The 26,935-nt window shown below is 37.0% G+C and overlaps 1 protein-coding gene across 1 annotated transcript in view; it reads right to left on the reverse strand.

Moving 5' to 3' along the window:
• LOC306868791 (cAMP-dependent protein kinase type I-beta regulatory subunit) overlaps positions 1–26,935 on the reverse strand; it is an 87,826-nt gene that overhangs the window by 9,859 nt on the left and 51,032 nt on the right. Inside the window, exons 4-8 of the mRNA XM_079415167.1 lie at positions 25,712–25,773; positions 21,709–21,755; positions 13,634–13,792; positions 10,499–10,559; positions 2,164–2,285 (exon numbers count right to left, since the gene is read on the reverse strand). Coding sequence (XP_079271293.1) covers positions 2,164–2,285; positions 10,499–10,559; positions 13,634–13,792; positions 21,709–21,755; positions 25,712–25,773 — 451 coding nt within the window. The remainder of the gene's footprint in view (positions 1–2,163; positions 2,286–10,498; positions 10,560–13,633; positions 13,793–21,708; positions 21,756–25,711; positions 25,774–26,935) is intronic.

Consider the following 26,935-nt stretch of genomic DNA (forward strand, 5'->3'; position numbering starts at 1 on the left):
CAGCAAGTATGCACTGAAATACACTGTATATACATTTATACTGTTAGGAAAAAATTATATTTCTATAAATGCTGTTCTAACTTTCTGATTAAAAAAAAAAAACATTTGTCAGCTTTCACAAAAATATTAAATTTTTCAACATTGCTGTTAATAACAAATGTTTCTTGAGCAGCAAATCAAAATATTAGAATGATTTCTGAAGGATCATGTGACACTGAAGACTGGAGTAATGATGCCGAAAATTCAGCTTTCCGATCACAGGAATAAAATATATTATATATAATTATATATATATATATATATATATTTAAAATATATTCAAATAGAAAGCTGTTATTTTACATTACAATAATATCTCACAATATTACTGCATTTTTCATGAAATAAATACAGACTAGGTGAGAATAAGAGAAAACTAAATCTTTCAAAAACATCTTACCAACCTCAAACTTTTGAAAGGTACATTTACATTTAGTCATTTGGCAGACACTTTTATCCAAAGCGACTTACAATTGAGGAATACAAAAAGTGATTCATCTTGAAGAGGCAATCAGACAGAGGAAGTGCTCGTAACACCAAGTCTCAGTCATTGTTCAAATAAGTACAAGCTAGTAAGGGAGGGAGAGAAAGACAGAGGGAAAGAGTGAGTTTTTTTTTTTTTTTTTTTTGAGTTTAGGATGAAGTCAAGTACTGCCGAAAGAGATGAGTTTTCAGTTGTTGCTTGAAGATTGACAGGGAGTGTACAGTAAATGCAAATAACTACAATAAATAGATAGGACAACAAGAGAACTAAGTGAATAGAATAGAATATATTCTGGCCATTTACTAAAGACATTTCCTTAGGAAAGTGCTTTTGTCTGTTTGTCTTGACACACACACCTGGACACAGCAGCAGGTTTCCTACACTCTCAGTCAGTCACACTCACACAGACTCAACACTGGCGTGTGCCTCCTTCCACTGTTCATCAACAAAGAACTAACTTTTCTACTATAAACGTATGTTGTCCCAGATTCACTTCATACGTCTCATCAATCTCAGACTTAAAACATTCCCCAAAGGAAGAATTCTTACAAAAGCCTTTTCCAAACACATATACTCATGACGTTACCCGAGCACCACCAATCTCAAATCCACAATAAATAAACAGATAGCAATGCAAAGTTTCACCTGTATGATGTTTGCCTCCTCACCATCACGAATGTTTTATCAAAATTATAAGCAGGCCAACCCCAAAATCTAATTTCTCCTTCAGTGAGATTTTTGTCTGCCAGGAATAAATCATAAATCCATTATATCTCCTCAACAAGCCTTGTGATCAGAGAAATCATTCATGTCTGTAGCACAAAGGTGGTTACAAACTAAAGTGTAATAGTTATTATTAAAGGTTTGTTCAAATCACTAACCCAAAGAGTGAGCAATAATAAAAGTCATGCCTTTCTTAGGAATCAACACTAAGAAGCAAGCAATAAACAGGTGGATTCATGGGAGCACAGGTTGGGAACAAGAGGCAGCCAAATGAAGGTTTAGAGCTCTACTTCACTCAACAGCCTGATTATATTAGCACTGCAACCTTCATGGAGGAGAGAATGAGAAGGAAAAAAGAGAAAAGCGCTGAAAATATGAGAACAGACACGGATGGGAAAAAGAGCCCCCTCCAGACTTCACAACATCTTCATAAATGTGGAGTTAATCAAAATATTGTTCAAAGATCTGGCAGAGAATGAGAAGAATGCTGAATCAGCACCATGAGGGTTTTCAGAAATGTAAATGTGCTCTTTGGTGTTGACAGCACAAAGCCAGTGTCAGCTAACAAAACAGAGTATAGAGAGAACATGCACAATATATAGTATCGCAAAACCTACCTCACAATGTCATGATTCAATATTCACACAATTCAATTAAAAGTTTAAGCTTCATGATATTGATCCTAATTCAACACATTTCTAACACTGGGGACTGTCAGATTGCATTGTAGTAAAAGCGCTTGTGCGTTCTAGTGCATCAGCAACTTTAGAAAGTCGCAGGACCAAACTCCCCTTGGGAACCTGGGGAGGAACCAAGGAGAGCCATTCTCCTTTAAGTACTTAAAAGACTGTTCTTGTGGATACCAAAAAAGGTAGGATTGTTGAATAAACTTGGGAGTTGGTCATTTTCACACACACCTCTGTAATGATAAAAAAATCATCTCCAGGTTCTCCTTGCACTACGATTTTCTCTCCATCTTCAAACTGCACAGGCTCCAGGGCATCGGCAACAGTCAACCTCTCCCACTTATCAAGGGATTCTGCAAAACACAAGAGTTTAATGTTAGGGAGACAAAAACTGTCAATTAGATTGACCTTTTTGGATCTTAAGGGACAATGATCAGCTACAATTCAACTTCAACCTTTGAACTCAGGGTTCACGGGTTGGCAATAATAATAATCTTATTAAGGGGTGTGAATCTTTGGGAAGAGAGTGAATAGATTAAATTGATGATTTATAGGTTTTAAATTCAATTCAGGAATGATTTCTGCAGAATCAGAACAATTTGATTCAATCAGATTCACAATGAGGTTTAACTCAGGAACAAATGAGGAAAAAAAATCCAATTCACAATGATATCTGATTCAATTTTAATTAATGATTTGATTCTGTATTTTTTAAGTGCATTCATAGGATTGTGTGAATGCTTCTCCCAATGTGTCTTAAGCAAGAAAAAGACAAACTTCTTAAAGGGACAGTTCACCCAAAACTAAAAATTCTGTTCTGTCAAAATTTAAAAAATCCATATTTTTTTGATACAGTGGAAGTCAATAGCTACCGTCAACTGTTACTCAGAGTCTACAACAGGGATATTCCAATCATCTTCATCCGGCCCAGGGGAAGAGAACAAGCAGGTCGCACACACGCCTCGAATTGTTTTAGCACTAATTTGTTTGTCCACAAGGTGGCAACACTGGCACAGGCCGTTGTTTCACAGCCGAAAAAGGAATACGCTCAACAACCACAATCTACCAGAGACCGAAACATCAATAAATGGCAGCACTTACAAGCGGGGGGGTTAAGAGATATCCGAAACTCTAGTTTAAATGAGTATAATGACAGTGTTATCGGTCATATGTTTTGGCGAGAAATAGCGCAGCGACTGGACGAAGATGATTATCAAAAGGAGTATAGTTTGAAAGGCTGCGCGTTCGACTGTCCGCATACGATGCTCAGCGGACAAAAACGCACACAATTATGTCAAAATGCGCAGTTATGACAAGTTACCTCATAAGCACGGTCTTAAATAAGTTATAAAGTCCTAAATGACAGTAACGAGTTGAGAGAAAACCGAATGTGTGTCAGATCCGCATCAGGTTTTAAAGAGACAGTGCTGTTTTAAACTGAAGTCTGTCACTGATGGAAATCAAAGAACAAAAGAAAAAGGAGAGATCACTCCACTGCTCTAGTCGCTGATTAACTTATGTTGTTGGAATAAAGATGAATTTATATCCATTTTATAATTTACATATCCAATTTATACTTTATGTGAATATTGTTTTAAATTAACAAACTAAAAGTTGTCATTTTTCTTCATAATAAGCCTAATAAGTGTTAAAAATAATGGCTTTCAATTATACTGTAATGTTTAATGTTTAATGGTTACACCTCTAGATACCATAAATCTGATGATACTATGATAACATCATGGTTCAACAAAGCAGCAATACATTGAAATAAAAGCCACAGAAGTTATAATGAAAAGTTGTTGACTTTCCATGCATACAGAAGTAACAAGCAGCCACAGAGGTTTTTTTTATTTTTAGAGACCATTTTAAGAAAGCTTTGCTTTTTTTGAGTTCAACGAGCATCCGGTGGTCCGTGAGTGACCAGTGGGTGTGTCATCAGAGACTCAGACTAAAGCTTTTATAAATAAACTGACTAATCAGAAAGACACCCAGGCTTATCGTGAACTTCCTGCAGAATGTGAGGACTGCATCTTGACCTAGAAGAGCTTCTGTTGTCCATGGACTACTGAAGCCGAGGCCATGAGAAATGAAACCGCCAAAGCCATCATTCAATACCCACCACATTCCAGAAACCCTTCCCACTTTCCAGCATCCATCACACAGGCGTACCACACATGAACACAACCACACTGAAACCCTCTGGTCTTGTGCAGCACCGCTCCATCTTCCAGCTGCAAACAATAATGAACGCCTCTGCCCTTCACTGTTTACACGCTCTGTCATTTATCATTTCCCATCATCCCAGTGCAGGACAGTAGCAGGCGATCATTCTCAGATCAGAGCTCATAATAGCGTTAACGTTTAAACAGTTAAAAGGGGCCGGTTGTGTGTGGCTGAGGTGTGTGTTTGTATGCTGGGGCCAGCCTGTCTGCATGCCCTAGACTAATGGTCACTTTATCAGGCTGGCTAAGACATCCTCACGCCCGGGCAGACGTCCACCTGCTTCAGTCGTAACATGAGCCGCAAGTGAAGGAAAAAATAAAATAAAAATCAACATAGCATGCTTCAACTGAGGAAAAAAAGTGTGTGTGTGTCTATGTTAGCACCTTACTCTTTTAGGATATTGTAACGTAATATACAAAAGTTCATGATGAAGGCAAAAAAAAAATAATAATATTGTATATATTTAAATATAATATTTAATTATTAAATTTTTATTTACATACACCAATATGACAATAAAAAAATATATTGAATATAGCTTATCGTGGCTTATTTATTTCTTTTTTAAGGACAAGACAGAATATTCATTTTAATGTAATATTCAATAATATTAAAAATACTATATATATAAATATTATGTTTTTATTTATATGCACCAATTTGCAAACATTACACATTTTTGTGATTCAATACATATCTTAATATTTTAAAGGTTTTTAACAATAAACTAAATACAATAAAAACTTATAATCAAGGTAAGTTTTCCACACATTTTTAATTTTTAATTTAATTTAATTATTGTCACATTGGTGCATGCAAATAAAAATGTAATAATTATATATGTGCATGTAAATAAAAATGTAATAATTATATATATATAATTATTAAATTTTTATTTACATGCACCAATGTGACAATATACATATTATTTTTTTTTGTTCCTGTTTTTAATTAGGTCAAGAAAGTATTTAATATTTTTAAATATATTTATATAATATACTGCATGTAATATTAACTTGTTTGATGAGGACAATATTTAATAACATTATATAATAACAAATTTTTTAATATGGATAAATATGACAATAAACAGAAGTTTGAAAATACATTACTACACTATTGACAATCGCCAATATGACCGAACTGTATCAGCATTTTTGCTACGGATGTTTAAATCAGAAAACGTGTTTCTTATATCACCAGCCAATCTCATTATATCAGGTTTTATATCACCAGCCAAGTCATTATAAATAATATATTCAGTTTCTGCCAGCCCTGATTATGAATGGCTGTTAGCATGTTGCAAAGTGGTTTCTAGGGTGTTGTTAATGGACTGCTTACTAGTCAAAGACAAAAGTTCACCTCAAAGCTTCTATATTATGAATAGTAATATGAATATATATGTATATGAATATATAATATGAAAATACGACTTATTTTTTTAAGCAATTTTTTTTTGCGCAAGACCTCATAAACCATCGTAAAATACTCCATGGCTTCACGAAAGAGTGACTCAAAGAAATCTTCACAAGACAAACAAAAACATGCCCCCCTCAAAGGCGAAAAGATGAGTGAAGAAAAGAGGTTAGGAGAGCGAGAGAGCTGGGCGTTTGAAGACAGGCCGTGACAGGGTTGTGAAACGGAGAACACAGAGATAAAGAAAAACAGAGGAAACCGAGAGGAGGAGTGTGTTTGTTCAACCATTTAATAACCCCATTTAGAGCGACGAGTGACCTCAGGGTGCTGAAGGATGAGGGGTCACCACAGAACTGACCATCTTAATGTTCGTCTCTCTTTCCTCTTTGTTTCTCTCACCAAACAAAACCGCTGGAATGCAAGTCAGAGTAGAACTGGTGTTGCGTACCACAGCAGTGTCTGTCAATCAAAGCTATGCTCTTAGAAATAAGGGTTCTTCAGGTTAGCAAACATGGTTCTTCAAATTCAGCTTTCAAAAGGTTTCAAAGCTTTCAAATTTCACGTTTCAAAAGGGGGTATTTGCTGCAATGCCATACAAGAACCACTTATGGTTCCTCAAAGAAACTTTCACTGATTCTTAAAAGAACCATTGTTTCTTGGTGTAAAGAACAGTTTAATTGATCTAGGTACATTCTACACTATAAAGAATCGTTTATGCAATGAAAGGTTCCATAAATGTTAAAGGTTCTTCAAGGAACCATAGATTCTAATAAAGAACATTTATATTTAGAATTTGTAAAAACTTCAGCTTCTAAAGAACCATTTTTGGACACATTTTTGGTTCTTGAGTTGCTATATAAAACTTTGAAGGTAAAAAAGTTCTTAAATGTTCATTTATAGGTTCTCCTGATCAGTGCTTTGAATTTGTGGTTATTTAAAGCACCAGCACATGATGGAAGAACCAGAGAATTAAAAAGTTCTCTGTGGAAATTCAAAATGTTCTTCTGTGTCACCTGACTATAAAACTCTTTGCTGTTCTAAATTCAAAATGTATTTTTAATGGTGTACACCTTGTGACGAGTCGGCTGCCTCCCCCCTGTCCATCATCACCACCCCGTCCCATATTCGCCGCCCTTCACCAGGCTCCCGACAGGAGTGGGTGTGTGAGAGAGGAGGGGCGCTGAAACAGCCAGGGCTGGCGGCGTGTGATGAGGCGCACCTGACGTGAATAGAGCCTCATCACCGCCGCCGTTAAATGCCGAACGCGCCTCTCCTCGGGAGACCGGTCTCTTCCCCGTGCATGCACGCTGGTGTCCTCGTGGGTCCAGGAAAGGGAGCGTAGAGGGAACTACCTGCCGCCGCCAGAGACGCGAGCGGCAGGTAGCGACACTGCACCCGCGATACGGCCGTCGGGCAAGGACGCCGGGCCGTGGAATCCCGTCGAGCACCCGGGGATGAAGGAGTTGGACGAAGCCGCCACAGAAGCCGCCGTCACCCGCGCCCCGGGACCTCCAGACGGGAGCGCGTGCGGCCGCCGGACTCCGCCCCTTACCTGGACCCTTCCCTCCTGAACACTGCCCTCCTGCACAGCCCCGCAGCACGACGAGGACACCAGATCCCTATTTATTTTGGACACTTTTCCCCCTTTGGACACTTTATTTTAAATATTGTTTAATAAAAACCTCTCCGAGGCTTGACGCCACGCCCACTGTGTCTGTCGTTGGCTCCTCCCGCCACAGTGGTGGAGAATGCGGGCAGGCGGAGCCTAGACAGCACAGTTGGGCAACATCTGATGACGTCATCCCCTCTCGCTCGCAAGAAGCCGTAGAGCCCGTACGGGGACGGAGGAAGGACGGGGACAGCCTCCCAGCCACCAATGGGGTAAGTGACATTCTGTCTATTTGTCATCATTACCCCGTGGTTGGTTGAGGCTGTCAACTAAAACCCGCTTTCTCTGTCCCGGTTCCGGCGCGATGCGAGAGGGAGCGTTGCCCGGAGAGGAATCCCTGCCCCGCCCACTCCGACCGCTGGAGCCTGGTTGAGGAAGGTAGCACTCCTGCGTGGGCGGCGACCCTAGGACGGGGATGTCGCTTGGGGGGGGGAATGTGACGAGTCGGCTGCCTCCCCCCTGTCCATCATCACCACCCCGTCCCATATTCGCCGCCCTTCACCAGGCTCCCGACAGGAGTGGGTGTGTGAGAGAGGAGGGGCGCTGAAACAGCCAGGGCTGGCGGCGTGTGATGAGGCGCACCTGACGTGAATAGAGCCTCATCACCGCCGCCGTTAAATGCCGAACGCGCCTCTCCTCGGGAGACCGGTCTCTTCCCCGTGCATGCACGCTGGTGTCCTCGTGGGTCCAGGAAAGGGAGCGTAGAGGGAACTACCTGCCGCCGCCAGAGACGCGAGCGGCCGGACCCGCAGTCCGGCCGACACTGCACCCGCGATACGGCCGTCGGGCAAGGACGCCGGGCCGTGGAATCCCGTCGAGCACCCGGGGATGAAGGAGTTGGACGAAGCCGCCACAGAAGCCGCCGTCACCCGCGCCCCGGGACCTCCAGACGGGAGCGCGTGCGGCCGCCGGACTCCGCCCCTTACCTGGACCCTTCCCTCCTGAACACTGCCCTCCTGCACAGCCCCGCAGCACGACGAGGACACCAGATCCCTATTTATTTTGGACACTTTTCCCCCTTTGGACACTTTATTTTAAATATTGTTTAATAAAAACCTCTCCGAGGCTTGACGCCACGCCCACTGTGTCTGTCGTTGGCTCCTCCCGCCACAACCTTTTGAAGTTGTAAATAAAACAAATTATTGGAGTATGTTTTACAAGAAAACACTATTGTAGTTTTTCTACAAAGTTTTGCAATTAATTCCATGTGTTATTTGCAGATTCTTTTTTTTTTCAGTTCTAGAAGTTTTTAGATTATTTAAACACAACAAGCCTCAAGGCTGTTGCACACCGGACGAGTGCCATGTTGCGTCACGTCACGTCTTTAAAATTTGAACACATTGTTTTCTATGAGCGTACACACACCGACGGCGCAAAGCAACGAATCAAAACAATGTGAAGATGTGGCGCAACCCTTCTCGTCCAGTGTGTGACCAACTTTCATAACAACATTCATAAACACAAGCAGAATGCATTTTTCCGTAAATCAACCATAAACCCATGCTTTATTAATTTATATTAACTTATTAATTAAAAAATGTACATAAGAATGTTTTTAAGAACAATTTACACTGAAATTCATTCTGCCTGGGTTTGTTCACATGGACTCATCAATTCACGCAAGAAGGTTTTTCAAATGTTGTACACAGAAATTCATTCTTCTCAGGATTACAGAATGAGTAATTTAGAAAATAAAAGTTGTTAACACTTTACAGTAAAATTTCAGTTGTTAACACTAACACTAGCGCCTCTATTCTTTTTGTATTCTATCTATTTGTTTTCTTTTTATTTATTATACAAACAAAAAGCAAAAAAGCCTCTAACACTAATTTGCTCTATTCTATCTGGGGTTTTTTGTATTTATTATATCATTTAAAAAAAAAAAACCTTGCTACGTGTACTGCATTAGGCTAACCGAGACTTGTCACAGCACTTGCATATTATTGCTCTTTTATTGATTTTGATTGCTTCCTTTATCCTCATTTGTACGTTGCTTTGGATAAAAGTGTCTGCTAAATGACTGAATGTAAATGTAACATGAACTTGTTAACTACATTATCTAACATTTAATTACAATGAATAGTACTTCAAGTTGTATCGGTTATCATTAGCTACTGCACTATAGGGCTTTTCACTCTTGAAATTGTTAACCCTGGGTCATCCTCAACCCCGGATAAACAGAATCCTGGGTTATCTGTAATCATGTTTCACACTGCTCACACTATACCTGGGGTTAACAGCTAATCCTGGGTATTCATTATCAGACGTTTCACACTGTACATTCCTAAACCCCGGGTTAACGTTCTTAATTGCATATTTGCGGTATAACTGTCACTGATTGGACGAACAGCAAGCGACCTTTTTACACGGCTTTTTCCATGTCTTGCCAGCTATTTAAAAAAAAGTCGCCACGTAGGTCTTTAGCCGTTTTAAGCCTCATGAGATGCACAAAGGCAAGAAAACAAAGACAAAAGTACAAAAGAAAGAAAACAAGGAGCAAAATATGTGAATATTTCTTTCAATTTCTTTTAAGTGAATAATACCGTCTCCTCATCACTCCAGTTTACTCGCTTTCCGTCTTTTGACATTTCTTACTTTTCTCTCACCGGCTGCTGTCTACACGACGCACATTTCCTACTGACGTTACATGAGCTGCTCTATTTCTGATTGGCTGTCTGTTGCGAAGCGTCCAGCAGCAACAAGCAAACACCGCTCTGTTTCACACTGAACAAACTTAACACCGCAAATGCGGAGCTAACTCTGCTCCGGAGCAGGGTTCCATAAGCCCGGGTATAAAACGGTGCTAACACCACTTTCAAATTACAGGTGTGAAACGTTTCTTTACCCGGGGTTAAAAGCAGTGTTTAGAACAACAATAACCCAGGGTTAAGCGCAGTGTGAAAAGCCCTTGTGTGAACTAACCTGAACAAACAATGAATAATTGTTTAATACCTAACATTAACAAAGATCAATAAATGCTGTTAAAATATATCCCTAATTGTTAGTTGCTTCTAGCAAATGCATTAACTAACGTAAACAAATGAGAATTGTCGTAAAATGTTATTAACCTACAGTATTTGCTCTGCGTTTAACATAACTTTTTACATAAGAATAGTTTCACTGACAACTTGCACAATTCTGTTTTTCTCATGTTCAGTAAACAAGGTGTTCACATTTAACGCAACAGTTTATGCTAGAATGGTCTTACAAACCAAAATCTCTTGATGGGACTCTACTAAAGGTCTCATGACTTACCAAGTATAGACACCTTGCTGAGGAACTCTTCATACATCTTCCTCTTCCTCAACGTGCTTCCCTAAAAAAAACATTGAAGGAGCAGTTAGAAGACACATGGAGGACATCAGGTAACATAATCTCTTGCCCTCTAATCAGTCTCTACAGAACAAGAATAAGAAACACGGTGCTGCGAACAAAGCTGGGGGACTTTCCTCAAACACTCTGCTGAAGAAGAACTATAAACATCCAGATTAAAGCTAAATTTGGGCTTCCTTCTCCTTTGTTCCTTGTGTTGCCTTTTTCAGCTCTGTCTCTCTCTAATACTTAAATAAAACACACAGAAACACATTAAGTGGAGACGGTCTCGTAGGAAAGAAAAATCACAAATGATCTTTTTAGTGTCTCAGTTGTGTCTTCAAGACAGGGATGAGATTAAATGGAGGAGAAGTGGAGACTGAAGTCTCTGCATTCCCAGATTTAAGTCCTCAGATGTTTATTTCTCTTACTGCATGTCAACAATTGAGTCCATTTAATTTTATGAGAAACATCTGAGTCAAAATGTTTCTCTGAGATGGACTGTAAAACTTTATTCACTAAACCACATTCAAATCCAAGACAACGAAACGTATACACAAATGTCCAGCCACTGACTGACAGTGAAGCTCTTCTCTCTTACGAGGTCAGTGACCTCTCCACCCCGGTGTTTGAGAAGAAGATACAAAAACATCAGAACATCTAAGATGGCCTACAGACACTGAAGTGAAGCATGCCATCGTGATCTACAGCGAACTGGCAAGTGCTGGTCAAGCTTAATGGATTAGTTCACCCACATTTCCCAAATAAACAGTATATGTTTTCTGTAGACAGACTCGGTGAGGATCTCTTTACTAGAGCAAATGAGGAAGACCACGCATATAAAAAGTGAACTACATAACACTTCTGATAGAGAAACACGAGGCACATTCTAGTGCATATTTATGTTTGTAAATGTCTCCTCAAATAACTGACCAAAATATAGTGTGTTTTCCTTGCAAGTTAGTCTAGGCAATATTTTGAATAATTATGATATTCAGTATTGAGTATTAGTAATTGGAGAATAAGGCATGACATTTTTTTTTATTAATTTAAAAAAACATAAAAATTATGCAATAACTTAAATGAAATGAAAATGAAAAAGAAATACATTTAAAGAAATAATGTGTTTATAAAAAAATCTAATTGTCATTATAATATATCTTCTTTTACATTTAGCATAAATTAAACTTGTACAAATTGTACACGTATGATTTTCAAGAATTGATTTTTTACAATCATTAAAATTCTCATTAATGTAATGCAAAAAATATATTTAATATATAATATAGTTAAATAAATAAATACATGAATGAATGAATTATTTTACTCATCATTCCAACTGAAAATCCTTTCAGAATGTATGTTGAAAAGGTTAAATCAAGAAGTAAAATACTCAATGTAATGTGAAAAATATATTTAATATACAGTATAATAGAATTTTATATATATATATTGTTTTTTCATATTATTTCATACATAAGTCAATTTCAGTCCAAAAGCCTTTCAGACTGTGTTGAAAATGTTAAATCATTAAGTAAAATAATAATTATATACAGTGCCCTCCAAAAGTATTGGAACAGTAAGGCCAATTCCTTTATTTTTGCTGTAGACTGAAAACATTTGGGTTTGACATCAAAAGATGAATATGAGATGAGAGATTAACATTTCAGATTTTATTTACAGGTATTTTCATCTGGATCTGATACACAACTTAGAAGATAGCACCTTTTGAAACCACTGATGTACTACACTGTAAAAAAATAAAAGTTGAGCCAACTTAAAATTTTAAGGTAACAAACTTCAGCAGAGTTTTGAGTTCTCAACTTGTTGTTTTAAGTTTATACAACAAAAAGTTGAGAATCTCCTACAAAAATAAGTTGAGAGCACTCAAATCTGCAAAAAGCTGGTTGCTTTAAAATGTTAAGTTTTTAAGGTTTTATGGACCAAAGTGATGGAAAGGCTAAAGTTTGGAGAAAGAAATGATCTGCTCATGATCCCAAACATACAAGCTCATCTGAAACACAGTGTACACAGGTGTACATTATAGTACACATTACACAAGTAATGTAATGGCCTGGGCTTTCATCGATTCTTCTGGGACAGGCTCATTAATCTTCATTAATGATGTAACACATGATGGCAGCAGCAAAATTAACTCAGAAGTCTACAGAAATATTTTGTCTGACAATTTACAGAAAGATGCAACCAAACTGATTGGGAGATCCTTCATCATGCATCAAGATAATGTCCCAAAACATAGTGCCAAAACAACAAAGGAGTTCATCAGGGGCAAGAAGTGGAAGGTTTTAGACTGGCCAAGTCAATCTCCACACTTAAACCCTGTAGAGTATGCATTTAACCTGCTAAAGAAGAGACTGAAGGGAGTAACCCAAATGTTTTCAGTCTACAGCAAAAATAAAGGAATTGGCCTTACTGTTCCAATACTTTTGGAAGGCACTATATATATATATATATATATTATTTATTTTTTTTCTCATCATTTAATCAAAAATCCTTTCAAGATGTACACTGAACATGTTAAATCAAGAAGTAAAATACATATTATCATCATTTAATCAAAAAGCCAAAACACAGAGTGAGTGTGTGTGTGTTAAGAGAGTAAGTCTGCATGAAAAGTGAGTGTTTGCATAAGAAAGCGAGGAAGATACTAAAGGGAAAGAAAAACCAAACGATGGCCTGACAGAAAAATCTAAATTGGTCCCTTGTCAGGCTCTGTGTGGAGAACAGTTTCCACGGAGGCTCGCGGGCCGTTAGAAATATCCATTTACTCATTCCCACAACACACACACACACACACTCTACAAACACTGCTACAGATGGAGCACTCGATGCAGATTACGCCGCTAAGCGAGACAGTAAGTATTTAGTTAAAGAATACCAAAGGCTGGAAAGTTTGGTTTAGTTTGAGTATGCCAACGACACAATGGTCAAGCGTTTCAATCCGGAATATCATAACATCTGAGTGGACGAAGGGAGAGCATTTAAAGGAACAAAAATGACAAATCTGAGAATACTGACGTCTTTTATTGCCCCTGTGTAATGTAAGTGTGTTCATACCATGAGGATGCGGCGGTAGCTGTCTCGGTCTATTCCCCACAGTTTCAGGTCAGTCTTGGCTTTCACAGTAGCAGCTCGAGGAGTTCCATATATCAGGGCTAACTCGCCAAAACTACCACCCTCTCCAATACTAGTCACCCATTCACCGTTTACATACACCTGCAGACAGAAAGAGAAATCATTGCTTATTTCTGTTTATAATGCACATGAATATGCATAACTTGTGTGGTTAATTGAAGACAACAGCTTTGACAACGCATTTGACTTCCATGATACTTCTGAATTAAACAATATTCATGATTGGAATAATGATTCATCAGGGCATTTTTAGGACTATTTTCATTTTCATAACCATTATGTATATACCAAGATTGCTAAACTCTTCTTTCATTTTACTAATGCATTTTACTAATTCATTTACTAAACTAATTTATTTAGAAAAATAGTTTGTTCACAAATGCCACATTTATTTAATAAAAAAAACTGTAAAAACTGTAATTTTGTGAAATAATATTACAATTTAAAATAACTGTTCTCCATCTGAATATATTATAAAATGTAATGTATAGCATTTCATGAAACATAATATATATAAGATGTAATATATATATATATATATATATATATATATATATATATATATATACATACATACATACATACATACATACATACATACACACACACACACACACACACTTGGGACAATTACGATTGTCAAAATATAAATATAATATAATATAATAAAATTGAATTTTTTTTTATATAAAATGTATTCATATTTTTTTAAAGAATAATTTTTAGAAGTGCATTCATTATATTTATATTATTAAAATACTGTAATATGAAATATTATAATTTAAAATAATTGTTTTCTATCTGAATACAAATTAAAATGTAAAAAAAGTTGAATTTTCAGCATCATTACTGCAGTCTTCAGTATCACATGATCCTTCAGAAATTATATTTGTATTACACCAATGAGAATAGAACTGGGAGAAAATGTGCTGTCATGACAATAATGTTACAAAGAAAGAAAGAAAGAAATCACATTTCTTGACATTTCTTGTGAAATTCACCTATTACATTTTGAATAAGATTATGAAAATGAATACTGTGAACTGATGAACTGTACATAAAAATAGACTTTCAAACAAAATACAAAGTGACTATTTTTCCATCTTCAAGGACTGACTTAACTCTTGTTTCATATTAATGATAGTCATGGGCATTCATAGTGATCTTCTCAACCCTGTTGGATCCTCTAAACTAAAGTGTCTTACGAGGAATTAGATAACACCTCGACACTCTTTCTCCTGTTTTGTGTTTCATTTTGGCATAACCGTAAGATGCTAGCGAAGAGAATATCTCAATGAATCTGTGTGTCAGCCACACACATAGAGAAGCACGAGGAGCCTCTTTCTCATTTTCCACAGAGGCTGGTTCGGTTTCACCCGTGGACACACAATCCACTTGTTGATTTTATGAGGAGAGATAAAAAAACCTAACACATGGGGCAGAAATAAACACTCATCTTCTGTCCGGCCCGGGCCAGGCGTCCTGCCAACCATCTAAGACACATTCCACAGGTATCTCTGCTCTCCAGACCGGCCACTGGAACAGGTTCGGGTCACAGCCTCCTTAGAGCCGGCCAACATGTCACTTAAGGTGAGAAAGTGTGCTTACTATTCTTGCAATATGCCTTCTGTCGCATATTAAAGGGATAGTTCACCCAAAAATGAAAGATTTGTCATTTACTCACACTCATGTGGTTCCAAACCCATATGAGTTTGTATTTTGAAGAATGTTACGTTGGCAATCAAACAGTTGCCAGTAGCCATTGAGTTCCATAGTATTTTTTCCATATGAAAGTCAATGGCTACCAGCAGTTTGGTAAACCACATTCTTTGGTCCATTTTTGAATCTAGAGTCTACATAATCGGTCAGGTTTTCTTATATTCTTAATGTTATTAACAGTCTTGCTTGCATCATTGCATATTTCTGTTTATAATGTACATGAATATGCATAACTTGTATGATCAATTGAAGACAACAGCTTTGACATTGCAGTTCACTTACAAAATATTTATGAATTAAACAGAATATTCATGATTGGAATAATGATTTATCAAGCCATTTTCAGGACTATTTCAATTTTAATGACCAATAAGTATATACCAGGATCACCAAAATGATTTTACTTCTGCAATGTATAATAAATCGAACTGGCATAAAAAAAAATTAAATAAAATAGTTTTTGGAAAAAAATAAATAAATTAACCTATGCCGCATTAAATTAATAAAAAACTGTAAAAACAGTAATATTGTGAAATATTATTTCAATAAAAAAAACGGTTTTCTATCTGAATATATTTTTAAAAGTAAGGAATAATTGACGATGGGCCGTTGAATTATTAGAAAAATAATGCACACCCAATGTGGTGAGTCTGTGCATCTCTCAAAAGTGTTCGGCAGCAATGGCTCTAGTTATAGTGAAACTTAAAGTTAACTTTCTTCACGAACAGCGCCGTTGTTACCTCGCTTGTGAGAAGTCATGTACTTTTTAAGTTGTTAAACTATGTTACTGATAAAATCGTCAGAGTAGCGCTAACATTAGCGCGTCTGTTAACGTGTGTGCAAACTGTCTGTGAGGGAGAAAGAGCGGGAGAGATAGCGTATGTGCTTTCCATACATAATAAAACTTAATTTTGTGGCAAAAACATGAATATAATCTGTCGTTTGTATCCTTATGTTTACTATATTTATTTGTTTGGCCAGTGTCGTTGTGGGTTTTGGTTCTTTTGCTGTTTTAGGCTGTAAGGACATTTGAAATAACGCAAATAATTTGGCAAAGTGATATGGACGTAATGCGGTGCCTGGAACTACGTTCGCAGTGCGTTTCCCTTAAAATAATTGCACACCTTAGAACGTTCGTCAGCCAATCAGATTCAAGCATTCAACGGTCCCGTAGTATAATGTAATTTAATGTTATAAAATGTTATATATAGACCAGTGTTAATTTTGGCAGGCATTTTTGATTTGGTCTTAGTCTTTATCTTGAGACGAAAATGCTTAATAGTTTTAGTCACATTTTAGTCTTTCAGTTTTAGTCTAGTTTTAGTCAACGAAAAGTCATTGCATTTTTGTCAACTTTTAGTCATTACTTTTAGTCAAACTGCAGTTACCAACATTTATTTTGGTAGCTATTATATATGTGGTATTCAAACAAAAATAGTCATCAATTCTTCTCTCTTTAGACCAAATCAATTAAGCTTAGTTATAAGAAATTTGAATCAAGGATTGAATTTGGAAAAACTGGAATAAATTTTCATTTTTTGGTAGAGATATAAATTAAACTCTTTAGCCTATAGGATGTATTTTGAATGTCCGGTAGTCCTTAAATAACATTTTAGTCCCGTCTCGTCTTGTTAACGAAGATGTGGCATAAAGTTCGTCAGTTTTTATCATCAGATATTAGGTTTAGCTCGTCAACGTCTCGTCTTAGTCACAGAAAAAAGGTTCGTTGACGAATATTTTTCGTCGTCGTCTTCATCAACGAAATTAACACTGATATAAACACACACACACACACACGCACACACCTATGATGGAATATAATATCATAATAATTAAATTTATTATAAATTTATATAAAATGTTATATTATTTTTTATTGAAAAATGCAAATTTTTGAAAGAATTTTCTATAAGAATTAATTTAAAAATGTTGGCAATCAAACAGCTGCTGGTAGCCATTGACTTCAATAGTATTTTTTTTCCATATGGAAGTCAATGGCTACCAGCAGTTTGGTTAACTACATTCTCAAAAATATCTACTTGTGTAAGTTTTTGTGAGGAAACAATAAATCAAAAATAATTTTTTGGGTCATTGGGTGAACTGTTCCTTTAAGTCATTTTATTAGAACACCTTCCATAAAAATCATGGTAAATATTACTTTAAGTGACTGAAAGTGCATGTTTTCTTCTCGAGAGTGTGTGCGCGTTCATGAATTCCAACTTTCCCAATTAGCATGCAGTACTACACGCACCAAAGTCACAGCAGATTTATCCTTTCTGCTAATTAAAGACATAACCGTTGCATTCAAGATGCATTCCTCCATGATAGCATGCGTCTGGGAGCTTTATGAAGCTGTGTGTTCTCACTTACACACATGAGCAGACGGGTTAATGTCTGTATTTTGCATGTGTTTGAGAGCATTAGCGTGGTGAACGCTTGATGGAGCGAGCAGGGCTCTGCTGGTCTCAGTGCGCTGGCTCTGACCCAAGAGCTCGATACGCCGCAATCTGATGTGGCAGTGACCCAGCGCTGACTCAACGTGCCCTCGGAGCTCGTCCAGAGCAGAGGAGAAATATTAGCACCGATATATCACACAGCGGATCACTGAGCACATACACGAGGAGAACAGACTCAGGACAAACAAGACTGCTAATAACATTAAAAACATTGAGATCAGTAGGGTTTTCTTGCTCTTTTAAAATAAAATAAAATAAAGCTTGATGAATGAATTATGTAGACATACTCTAAAATCTTTATATTCAAAAATGGGCCAATCAGAAATGGACAATGTTATGATGTCACAAGCATGAACACATTAACATATAACTACTCACATTTATGCTCTACTGTTCAAAAGTCTGGTGTCAGTAAGTGTGTTTTTCAAGGAAATTAGTACTTTTATTCAACAAAGAAGCATTAAATACATCAAAAGTAACAGTAAAGACATTTGTAATTATACAAAAGTTTTCTATTTCATGTAAATACTGTTTTTGATCTTTCTATTGATCAAAGAATCCAGCAGCACAACTAACTGTTTTAACACTGATAATAATAATAACAGTTTTTGAGCAGCAAATCAGCATATTAGAGTGATTTCTGAAGGATTATGTGACACTGAAGACTGGAGTAATGATGCTGAAAATTCAGCTTTGCATCACAGGAATAAATCACATTTTAAAAAATATAAAACAGTTATTTTAAATTTTTATAATATTTCACAACATTTCTGTGTTTACTGATGAAAAAACCCAGCCTTGCTGAACATAAGAGACATTTAAAAAATCTTACCAACTCTAAACTTTTGAACAGTAGCATATATTCATATTCATTCATGTGTTCTGTTCATTATTCAGCATCTTGGCATGTGGTTGTTAGTTGTTTCGCATAAAGTAATCATTTACATATAATCTTAAAGTTACAGTAGCATAAACAGTCTGTTTGAAGAGTCAGAGAGCGTGGAAAATGGTCATAAAAACTAAACTATGACCAGTTCAGGAAGCCATGACTGCCATTATTAATGCACTCTGGGGGAAAAAAATAAAATGTTAGAAAAGTGTGGAAAAGGCCACTTTAAACTAAACAATCCTATTTACAACAGAAACAAAAAGGGGGGGTGGAAAATGCTACAGATTCCCAGGATAATAAAGACAACTTCTGAGAGAGAGAAAAAAAATGCATTTACAGAGACAATCTATTTTAAAGCTTCTTATCTTCTCTTTAAAACAAAACGTGGGAAGTGGATTGTCTGTGGAGATAACGACATATCATTTCACTTGAACTTTATCCATGTCATCTTTTGGGAAGGTAAAACAATGACAGTAAGTGTTCCACTTTTTTTAGTGTTGAAAAAGGTCAGTGGGTAAGATTTTTATCATACAGCACAGACCTACTATTATATATCTGGATGTTTCAGAAATTCTCTTATTCTGGGTCACAAAAACAAGCCCAGGTAACATTTCACACCAAAGTCAATGGGGAAAACACAATTTAAACTTTGTATTAGGGAAATTACTTCCATCTCAAACTGTCACTCAAACTGTCAAACTGTATTGAATTTTTAATTTTAATTGATTCATTTTTCCTCACACCCATGATACCCATACCAATGATACCAATAATTAATAATAATAAAAAAAAAATTATATAGATTATATATATAATTATATATATATATATATATATATATATATATATATATATATATATATATATATATATATATAATATATAAATTATATATATTATATATATATAAAATATATAAAAATTATATATATATATATATATATATATATATATATATATATATATATATATATATATATATATATATATATATATATATATATAAAATGTGACGAGTCGGCTGCCTCCCCCCTGTCCATCATCACCACCCCGTCCCGTATTTGCCGCCCTTCACCAGGCTCCCGACGGGAGTGGTTGTGTGAGAGAGGAGGGGCGCTGAAACAGCCAGGGCTGGCGGCGTGTGATGAGGCGCACCTGACGTGAATAGAGCCTCATCACCGCCGCCGTTTAAACGCCGAGCGCGCCTCTCCTCGGGAGACCGGTCTCTTCCCCGTGCATGCACGCTGGTGTCCTCGTGGGTCCAGGAAAGGGAGCGTAGAGGGAACTACCCGCACCCGCGATACGGCCGTCGGGCCAGGACGCCGGGCCGTGGAATCCCGTCGAGCACCCGGGGATTAAGGAGTTGGACGAAGCCGCCACAGAAGCCGCCGTCACCCGCGCCCCGGGACCTCCAGACGGGAGCGCGTGCGGCCGCCGGACTCCGCCCCTTACCTGGACCCTTCCCTCCTGAACACTGCCCTCCTTCACGAGCCCCGCAGCACAACGAGGACACCAGATCCCTGTTTATTTTGGACACTTTTCCCCCTTTGGACACTTTATTTTAATATTTTGTTTAATAAAAACCTCTCCGAGGCTTGACGCCACGCCCACTGTGTCTGTCGTTGGCTCCTCCCGCCACAATATATATATATATATATATAAATAATGTACAACTGCATCAAAATAATTGAGAAATTAAAAACATTACATATGGTAAACAATAATTTTATGTACAGTGCACTTAAAAATTAAGTAAAAACAAATAAAAACTTTTCAGTTTGACTTTATTATTTATAATGATTGTTAACTTAAAAAATTGAGTTGCTTAACCTACATTTTTGAGGTAATCGAAATTGAGTATTCTGAACTTATCGGGTTTTACAGTGCATCAAAGCGTGAAATAAACTACGTGCATGCAATGTCGTGGTCAGTTAAGGCATGAAGCTACCAAAAAGGCAATTAAAACTACATGCCTTAAAACTGCGTGTGCATGTAATATGTCATATATGAGTTATATTAAGAACATGTCACTGAAATGGTTTTCAAAACCTCTCCCTCATCTAACACACCCGATTCAACTAGTCAGCTCATTAGTAGAGACTGAAATGGGTCCGACCTGAAAAGGGTCAGAAAAGGTGATGAGAGTTTAGAGAAAATACGATGAGTGTCAGATCCATGTCATGTTCAGCAGCAGCAGCTCTTAAAGAAATAGCAGCCAAAAACAACCTAATAACCAGCTGCTGCGATGTCTGTTCATCAAGAATAAAAGAAAAAAAGAGGAAATCAATAACTTTTATATAGCTGTAAGTATTGTAATGTTTAATGGCTATAGTCAATGGTTAAATATTAGGGGAATTGTTTTATAGGGAAATCAGTATTACTTGGTATTAGTGATACTGGCCTTCAGTCATAAAAAAGATGCCATTAAACAAATATTAAAAATATGTTGTTTGTACATTAATTTGAAAACTGAATGTGAAATTACTGCAATATAAAACTGTAATGTTAGGTGGGATTAATCGCGATTTATTTCAGAGAAAATGTGTGATTAGTTATTTTTTTAATTGATTGACAGCACTAATTAATATATATATATATATATATATATATATATATATATATATATATATATATATATATATATATATATATATATATATATATATATATAGATATATATTAGTGTATACACAGTAGTAAGAATAATAAAAGTTTCATGCATGGTTCTTTAAAAAAAAAAGGTGTACATTTCTTTATCTTTTTGCTTTTTTTGGAGGTAATACATAACCTAAAAGTTTCATAAGATCCACCCTATCACACTTGCTATACTGATGAATATATTGCAGATGTAGACATTTATAGTGAAAAGTTGTATATACCACCGCACATGTGTGCATTTAACTGCAGAAACAGGTATGAAATACTGAACTCACGTCAACTTCTCCTTGATCAATCACATAAAAGTTGTCTCCTTCATCACCTGAGAAAGAAACAAGAGAAACAAGAGTTTTTTTCCAATCAATCAACTTCAGGAAAAAGACTACCGATAAATAGCACTCTTTCCTTCTTCCTTTTCTTGTTTTTCTGTCCAGTTGTGAAAATCTACATAAAATATTGAACATACACTACCATTCAAAAGTTTGGGGTCGGCAAGATAAAATGTTTTTAAAAGAAGTCTTTTGTGCTCACCTAGACTGTATTTCTTTGATTAAAAATTAATGTTTTCTATTAGGGCTGTGCAATTAATCGAAATTCCAAAATCGCTTTATAGCACGATTCTTCCCGTGCCCCCGACCTCCCACAGTATGCTATCCAATTCAATCAGAATGCAGCACGCCTAAATGGAGCGCGAGAACAGAACAGACTGGGCATACAGACGTAACGCCAGGTTCACACATACTCCGTCTGTGGTGCGTATTTTTTCCTCGCCCATTTTAATGGATCAGAGCGTTCACACTGCACGCGGTTGTGGTCCGGCAGTGCGCTCTAGGAGCGGTGCGTCTGCAACAGTCATGCAGCGATCGTTTCCGCACAGAGTCTATTTCTGCTGCGCTGCACGCGCTGAATTAAAGTGACAGCGCATTGTTTGCGGTAAAAATGAACATGAATTGACACGGAAATGTAGTAATTACACCATAAATGCATCTAATTAAAGTCTACTGTTTCACAGTCAACACATAGGCTATGGCTTTTTGGCTAGATTTAATACAAGCAAAAGTGCACTTTTAGATAAAAAAGGCAAAAATAGATAAAATAGGCACTAAAAAAATAAAAATAGGCACTTGTGGAGGTAGGAAAACAATGTTATATTTATTGAGTTTAAATGTGAATATGTCTATGAAAGATTGTATTACTGTACTTTGATAAAAGAGAATCACAATGCTGAAAAAGCATTTTCAGTAACAACATTTGGATTTGAAATCAAAATAATGGATAAATGTTGTGTTTGTGGAAAACAGCCGAGGATCAGGAGCGGACTGCAAACGCATCCTGTGCGAAAGCAAAATGAGTCCATGCTGCTTCTTCACCCCATACACATACTGTATACGCACTGCAGACGGAGTATGAACCTGGCGCAACAAATCTATTTCAACACCTGAGGCAGCGCCACAAAGAGCTGTATGACCAATGCATGGCAAATTTTTTTTTAAATCCCTGGAAACTGGATTTTTTTTTTTTTTTTTGCCATATATCTGTCCTGGAGACATTTTGTTACACCTTTACTTATTGATTATTTTGCCTTATGTCTTTTCTAGAGACATGTTACAGCTTTTTGATAAAGCTCTAATTGGTTTTATTTTGGAAATACATTTCAAATTCACACTGAATGCATTTATGACTGTAAAACATGTCTGTGTGCGTGTCAAAATCGTGATTAAAATCGAAATCACAAAATTAATCAAAGAAATCGCAATAGGTTTTTTTTTGTCCATATTGCACATTTCTATTTATATATGTTTTAAAATGTAATTTATTTCTGTGATGCAAAGCAGAATTTTCTGTCTTCCGTCACATGATCTCTTTTATCAGTCTAATATGCAGATTTTCTGCTCAAGAAACATTGTTATCATTGTTTAAAACAGTTGTACTGATCAAAATCTTTGTGGAAACCATGATAATTTTTTTCAGGGTTCCTTGATTATTAGAAAGTACCAGCATTTATTTGAAACAGAATTTTGTTAGTAACAACGTAAAAGTCTCTACTGTCACTTCAGGTCAATTTAATGCATCCTTGCTGAATAAAAGTATTAATTTCTTTACTAAAAAACATGAATGACCCCAAATTTGAGCAGATCGCTATAAAGTTATCTGCTAAAAGTTAATTGGTCAACCTTTTAAGCGTGCATTAGCATCTAGATGACCCCGCAGCTAACAAAAATAGCCTAAAAGCCACAAAACTCCCATTTTAATTTCATGGGACCTTTAAATTCAGGATGGAAAGGAGGAAAAGATAAATAACGTTGTCTCGTTCCCATGATTCCATCTCTTTTCGACTCGCCGTTTCCCAAGAACACACACACAGTGGTGCGTATCAAAGATAAAAGATGGCACACCACTTTAAAAGCGTCAGCACCTCCCAGAGCGGTGTTGTCTAAAAACGATTCCCAGGCTTCTGCATCTACACCCCATTTGAGAGTTTTTAATGGACGGCTGGGTGAGCCAGAAGCCACTGCCCCGATCAACATTTCCAAGTTAAAGGCCGTTACATAAAGCATTTCTGTAGGTTCAGGGGTTCTTTGATGTCTGAGTGTGTGTTGAAATTGGTGCTTGGGATCCTGGTAGCGAGCATGTGTGTTTGCGCATACGGAAGAGTTAAAAGAGCCGAGTTCACACGGGTTCACGGGGCTAATTAACACCGAACACCAGCAATTTATCTTAACACACTCACCAATCGCTAGTGCCTTACACGCCGTCTCTCTCTCTTTCAACCCGTTCAGCTCATTTTTCTTAGTATTGTTCCTGTCTTCCTGTCTTTTATCACCTCTGCTCTGAAGTTTCTGTTTTTTGGCTAACAGATCCTTGAGTCACAGAGTGCAGTCAAATATTTGACGAGAACAACTTCTACACACACACACACACAAAACTTTGCACATTCCTAGATCTCGTTTTATGGGCAATCTGCCCATGTTAGATAAATGCATCGAAACTCTGCTTCAAGAATCGCATTGCACAGAGAGTGTGTAAGACTTGCATGCAGTCACTGTTCTCTATCGCTTATGAACTCCACATGAAACCAAAAAGAGCTCATTGTTTGACTGCATAAAAAAACCCTCATCACCCACCATTCTTTCTTACATAAATAAAACAATCTGCAATGCATTTGTGAACTTAGTATCAGCACTTGGTTTTGACTTTATGGTTGCTCTTCCATAGCTCAACATGAAGGTGTCATCATTCAGCTTTGTCTCAATGTGACTGTTGGCATACTGTAGGCCTGAATGATGGGGAGTATTGGTCTCTGAAGAATTTTAATGAGAAATGTATGGGTTTATATAGAGATCACATTGCAGATGACTGCAAATACAGTTGAGATGTTTTCTAGAGACACATTTCTTCTGGAGAAACAGAAGATTTCAGCTACCTTCTCCATATGCTTTGAGATATTTCAGTCTTTCTACTTCAAAATAGAACATTTAGTTTAATGTATTACTTGCTTTGTAATTTCTTTGTAATTATTTGTGAAATTTATGAGTAATTTATTGGTGAAAATTGCCCAGTTTAGAGATCTTTCTTTTGATATTTCTTTGGTTTGTATTCTTGTGTTTTGCACCGTATGGACTGCAGAAATGTCATGTAACATTAAATACATTACATGGAATACAATTAAATGTTCTAAGGCCCAAAAACATACTCTACACAAGTACTTTACATGACACAGACACCTTGAGCTACATAAGCCTGCATTTATGTGCCATTTTGTTCCAAAATAGTATAATATTCAGAACAACGGAAGTGTAGATCATTTAGACTGTTGTAAAATGATTTCCCAGAAGTTAGCTAAATTTTGGATACCCTTCCATCAGAGATGTTTGTGGATCATCTTCAAAGGTATAAAAATAAATAAATAAAAATAATAATAAAGTAATAAAATAAAGTTTTTTTTGTAATACTAAAAATGCTAAGTTTCTTTCAGGATCACAATTAGGTTTGGGTTAGTCTGTAGCTTGGTAAACTAAACTAAACTAAAAATAAAACAAAATTATAAATAAAATGTAAAATAGAACAAATAAATAAAAAATTTAATTAAATAAAAAATTAAAATAGAAAAATTACAAAAAATTAAATAAGTTATAGCAGTAATTAATATTATAATTAATAAAATAAAATAAAATACTCACTAGTTGAACAAATTGTCTATGAGATTTCCTCACTAATATAGTGATGCAAACATGTGCTGCATGTATGATATAAAACTCATGGTTTTCCATACTGTACCTTGCTGGATTACTGTCTCCCCGGCGATGTGTGTGACCGGGAACATGGCATCAAATATGTCACTGGGGGAAAAAAGAGATATATTAGATTAATCTCTCATTCAATCATTGGAAACATAAAAACAAATTCAGAATTCAGTTCAACGGTAATATTGGTGTCTTCTTTATGACTGGAAAAACAAATTCCAAGTACATGCTGTAGTCACAGAGATCAAATGTGACATAACCATGCCAACGCTATTGAATCACAACCTTCTACCCACATTTGTTTAACATACAAAAGACAACCAACTAATAGTAAATGCTAATGCTCTGCTCTTTACGAGACACACACCCTCTGTGCCTGTGTGAAAGCAAAGAGTGTCGTGTTACAGGTTTATGACCCTGATAATGCACTTCCATTCTTTGTGTTTCAGGAGCCACTGGTGTGTCAGTCATTACACATGACCCCTGACTCCATCCCACAATACACCTCTGCGGTTACTGCTGCTGGTTGCAGGCAGTGTTTATTCGCTGCTGCTGTTGTGCTGTCAGTGCCTCAGTAGTTGTATTTATGTTATGTTTGCATGCTAAATATGTAAATATGACATCTCAAGGCACACAAATTTAGAAAACAATGACTGTAACACAGTATCGGATGAGCTACAACCAGTAGTATTTTACACTGTAAAAAAACGGGTTACATACGTAACCGAGACGTTACCTTTCAGTCAGTCACCCCGAGTCACGTCGAATGACCGACGAAATTGGGATCCCTATCAAAGCGCCACAGGAGCTGCCCCTTCCAGTGCCCTGTGTAGGCTTCCTAATCCTTCCTATAAGGCAGACGATAGGACCGGGCTCTACACAGAGAAGGTCAACTACTGTTGTTCCTTGAGCAACCCAAACAGTAGGACTTGGATAACACTGAGAAGCGTGCCCTTCCGCTTGGAAGAGGCACACTGCGGAGTCACCTCCTCCCAGAGGGGGTTAAGTGACATTTAGACATGTGAAGTAACCCCGTAGGGTCCTATTGCACATGGAAGTCTCTGAGATGGCTTAGGCTGCATCATTAGAGATGGCAGAATGTGGTCTGCCAGGGGAAACATGGCTCTAATAAGCATACCGCAGAATACACATATGGGATCCCAGCAGGGTCTCTCATATGAGCACTAGCCCCACACCAGATTTCAAGAATTTATTGGCTGAAAAGCCTGGTGCCGGACACTCCACCACATCCAGATGC

Source organism: Barbus barbus (assembly GCF_936440315.1).
Source record: "Barbus barbus genome assembly, chromosome: 4".
Taxonomy (NCBI): Eukaryota; Metazoa; Chordata; class Actinopteri; order Cypriniformes; family Cyprinidae; genus Barbus; species Barbus barbus.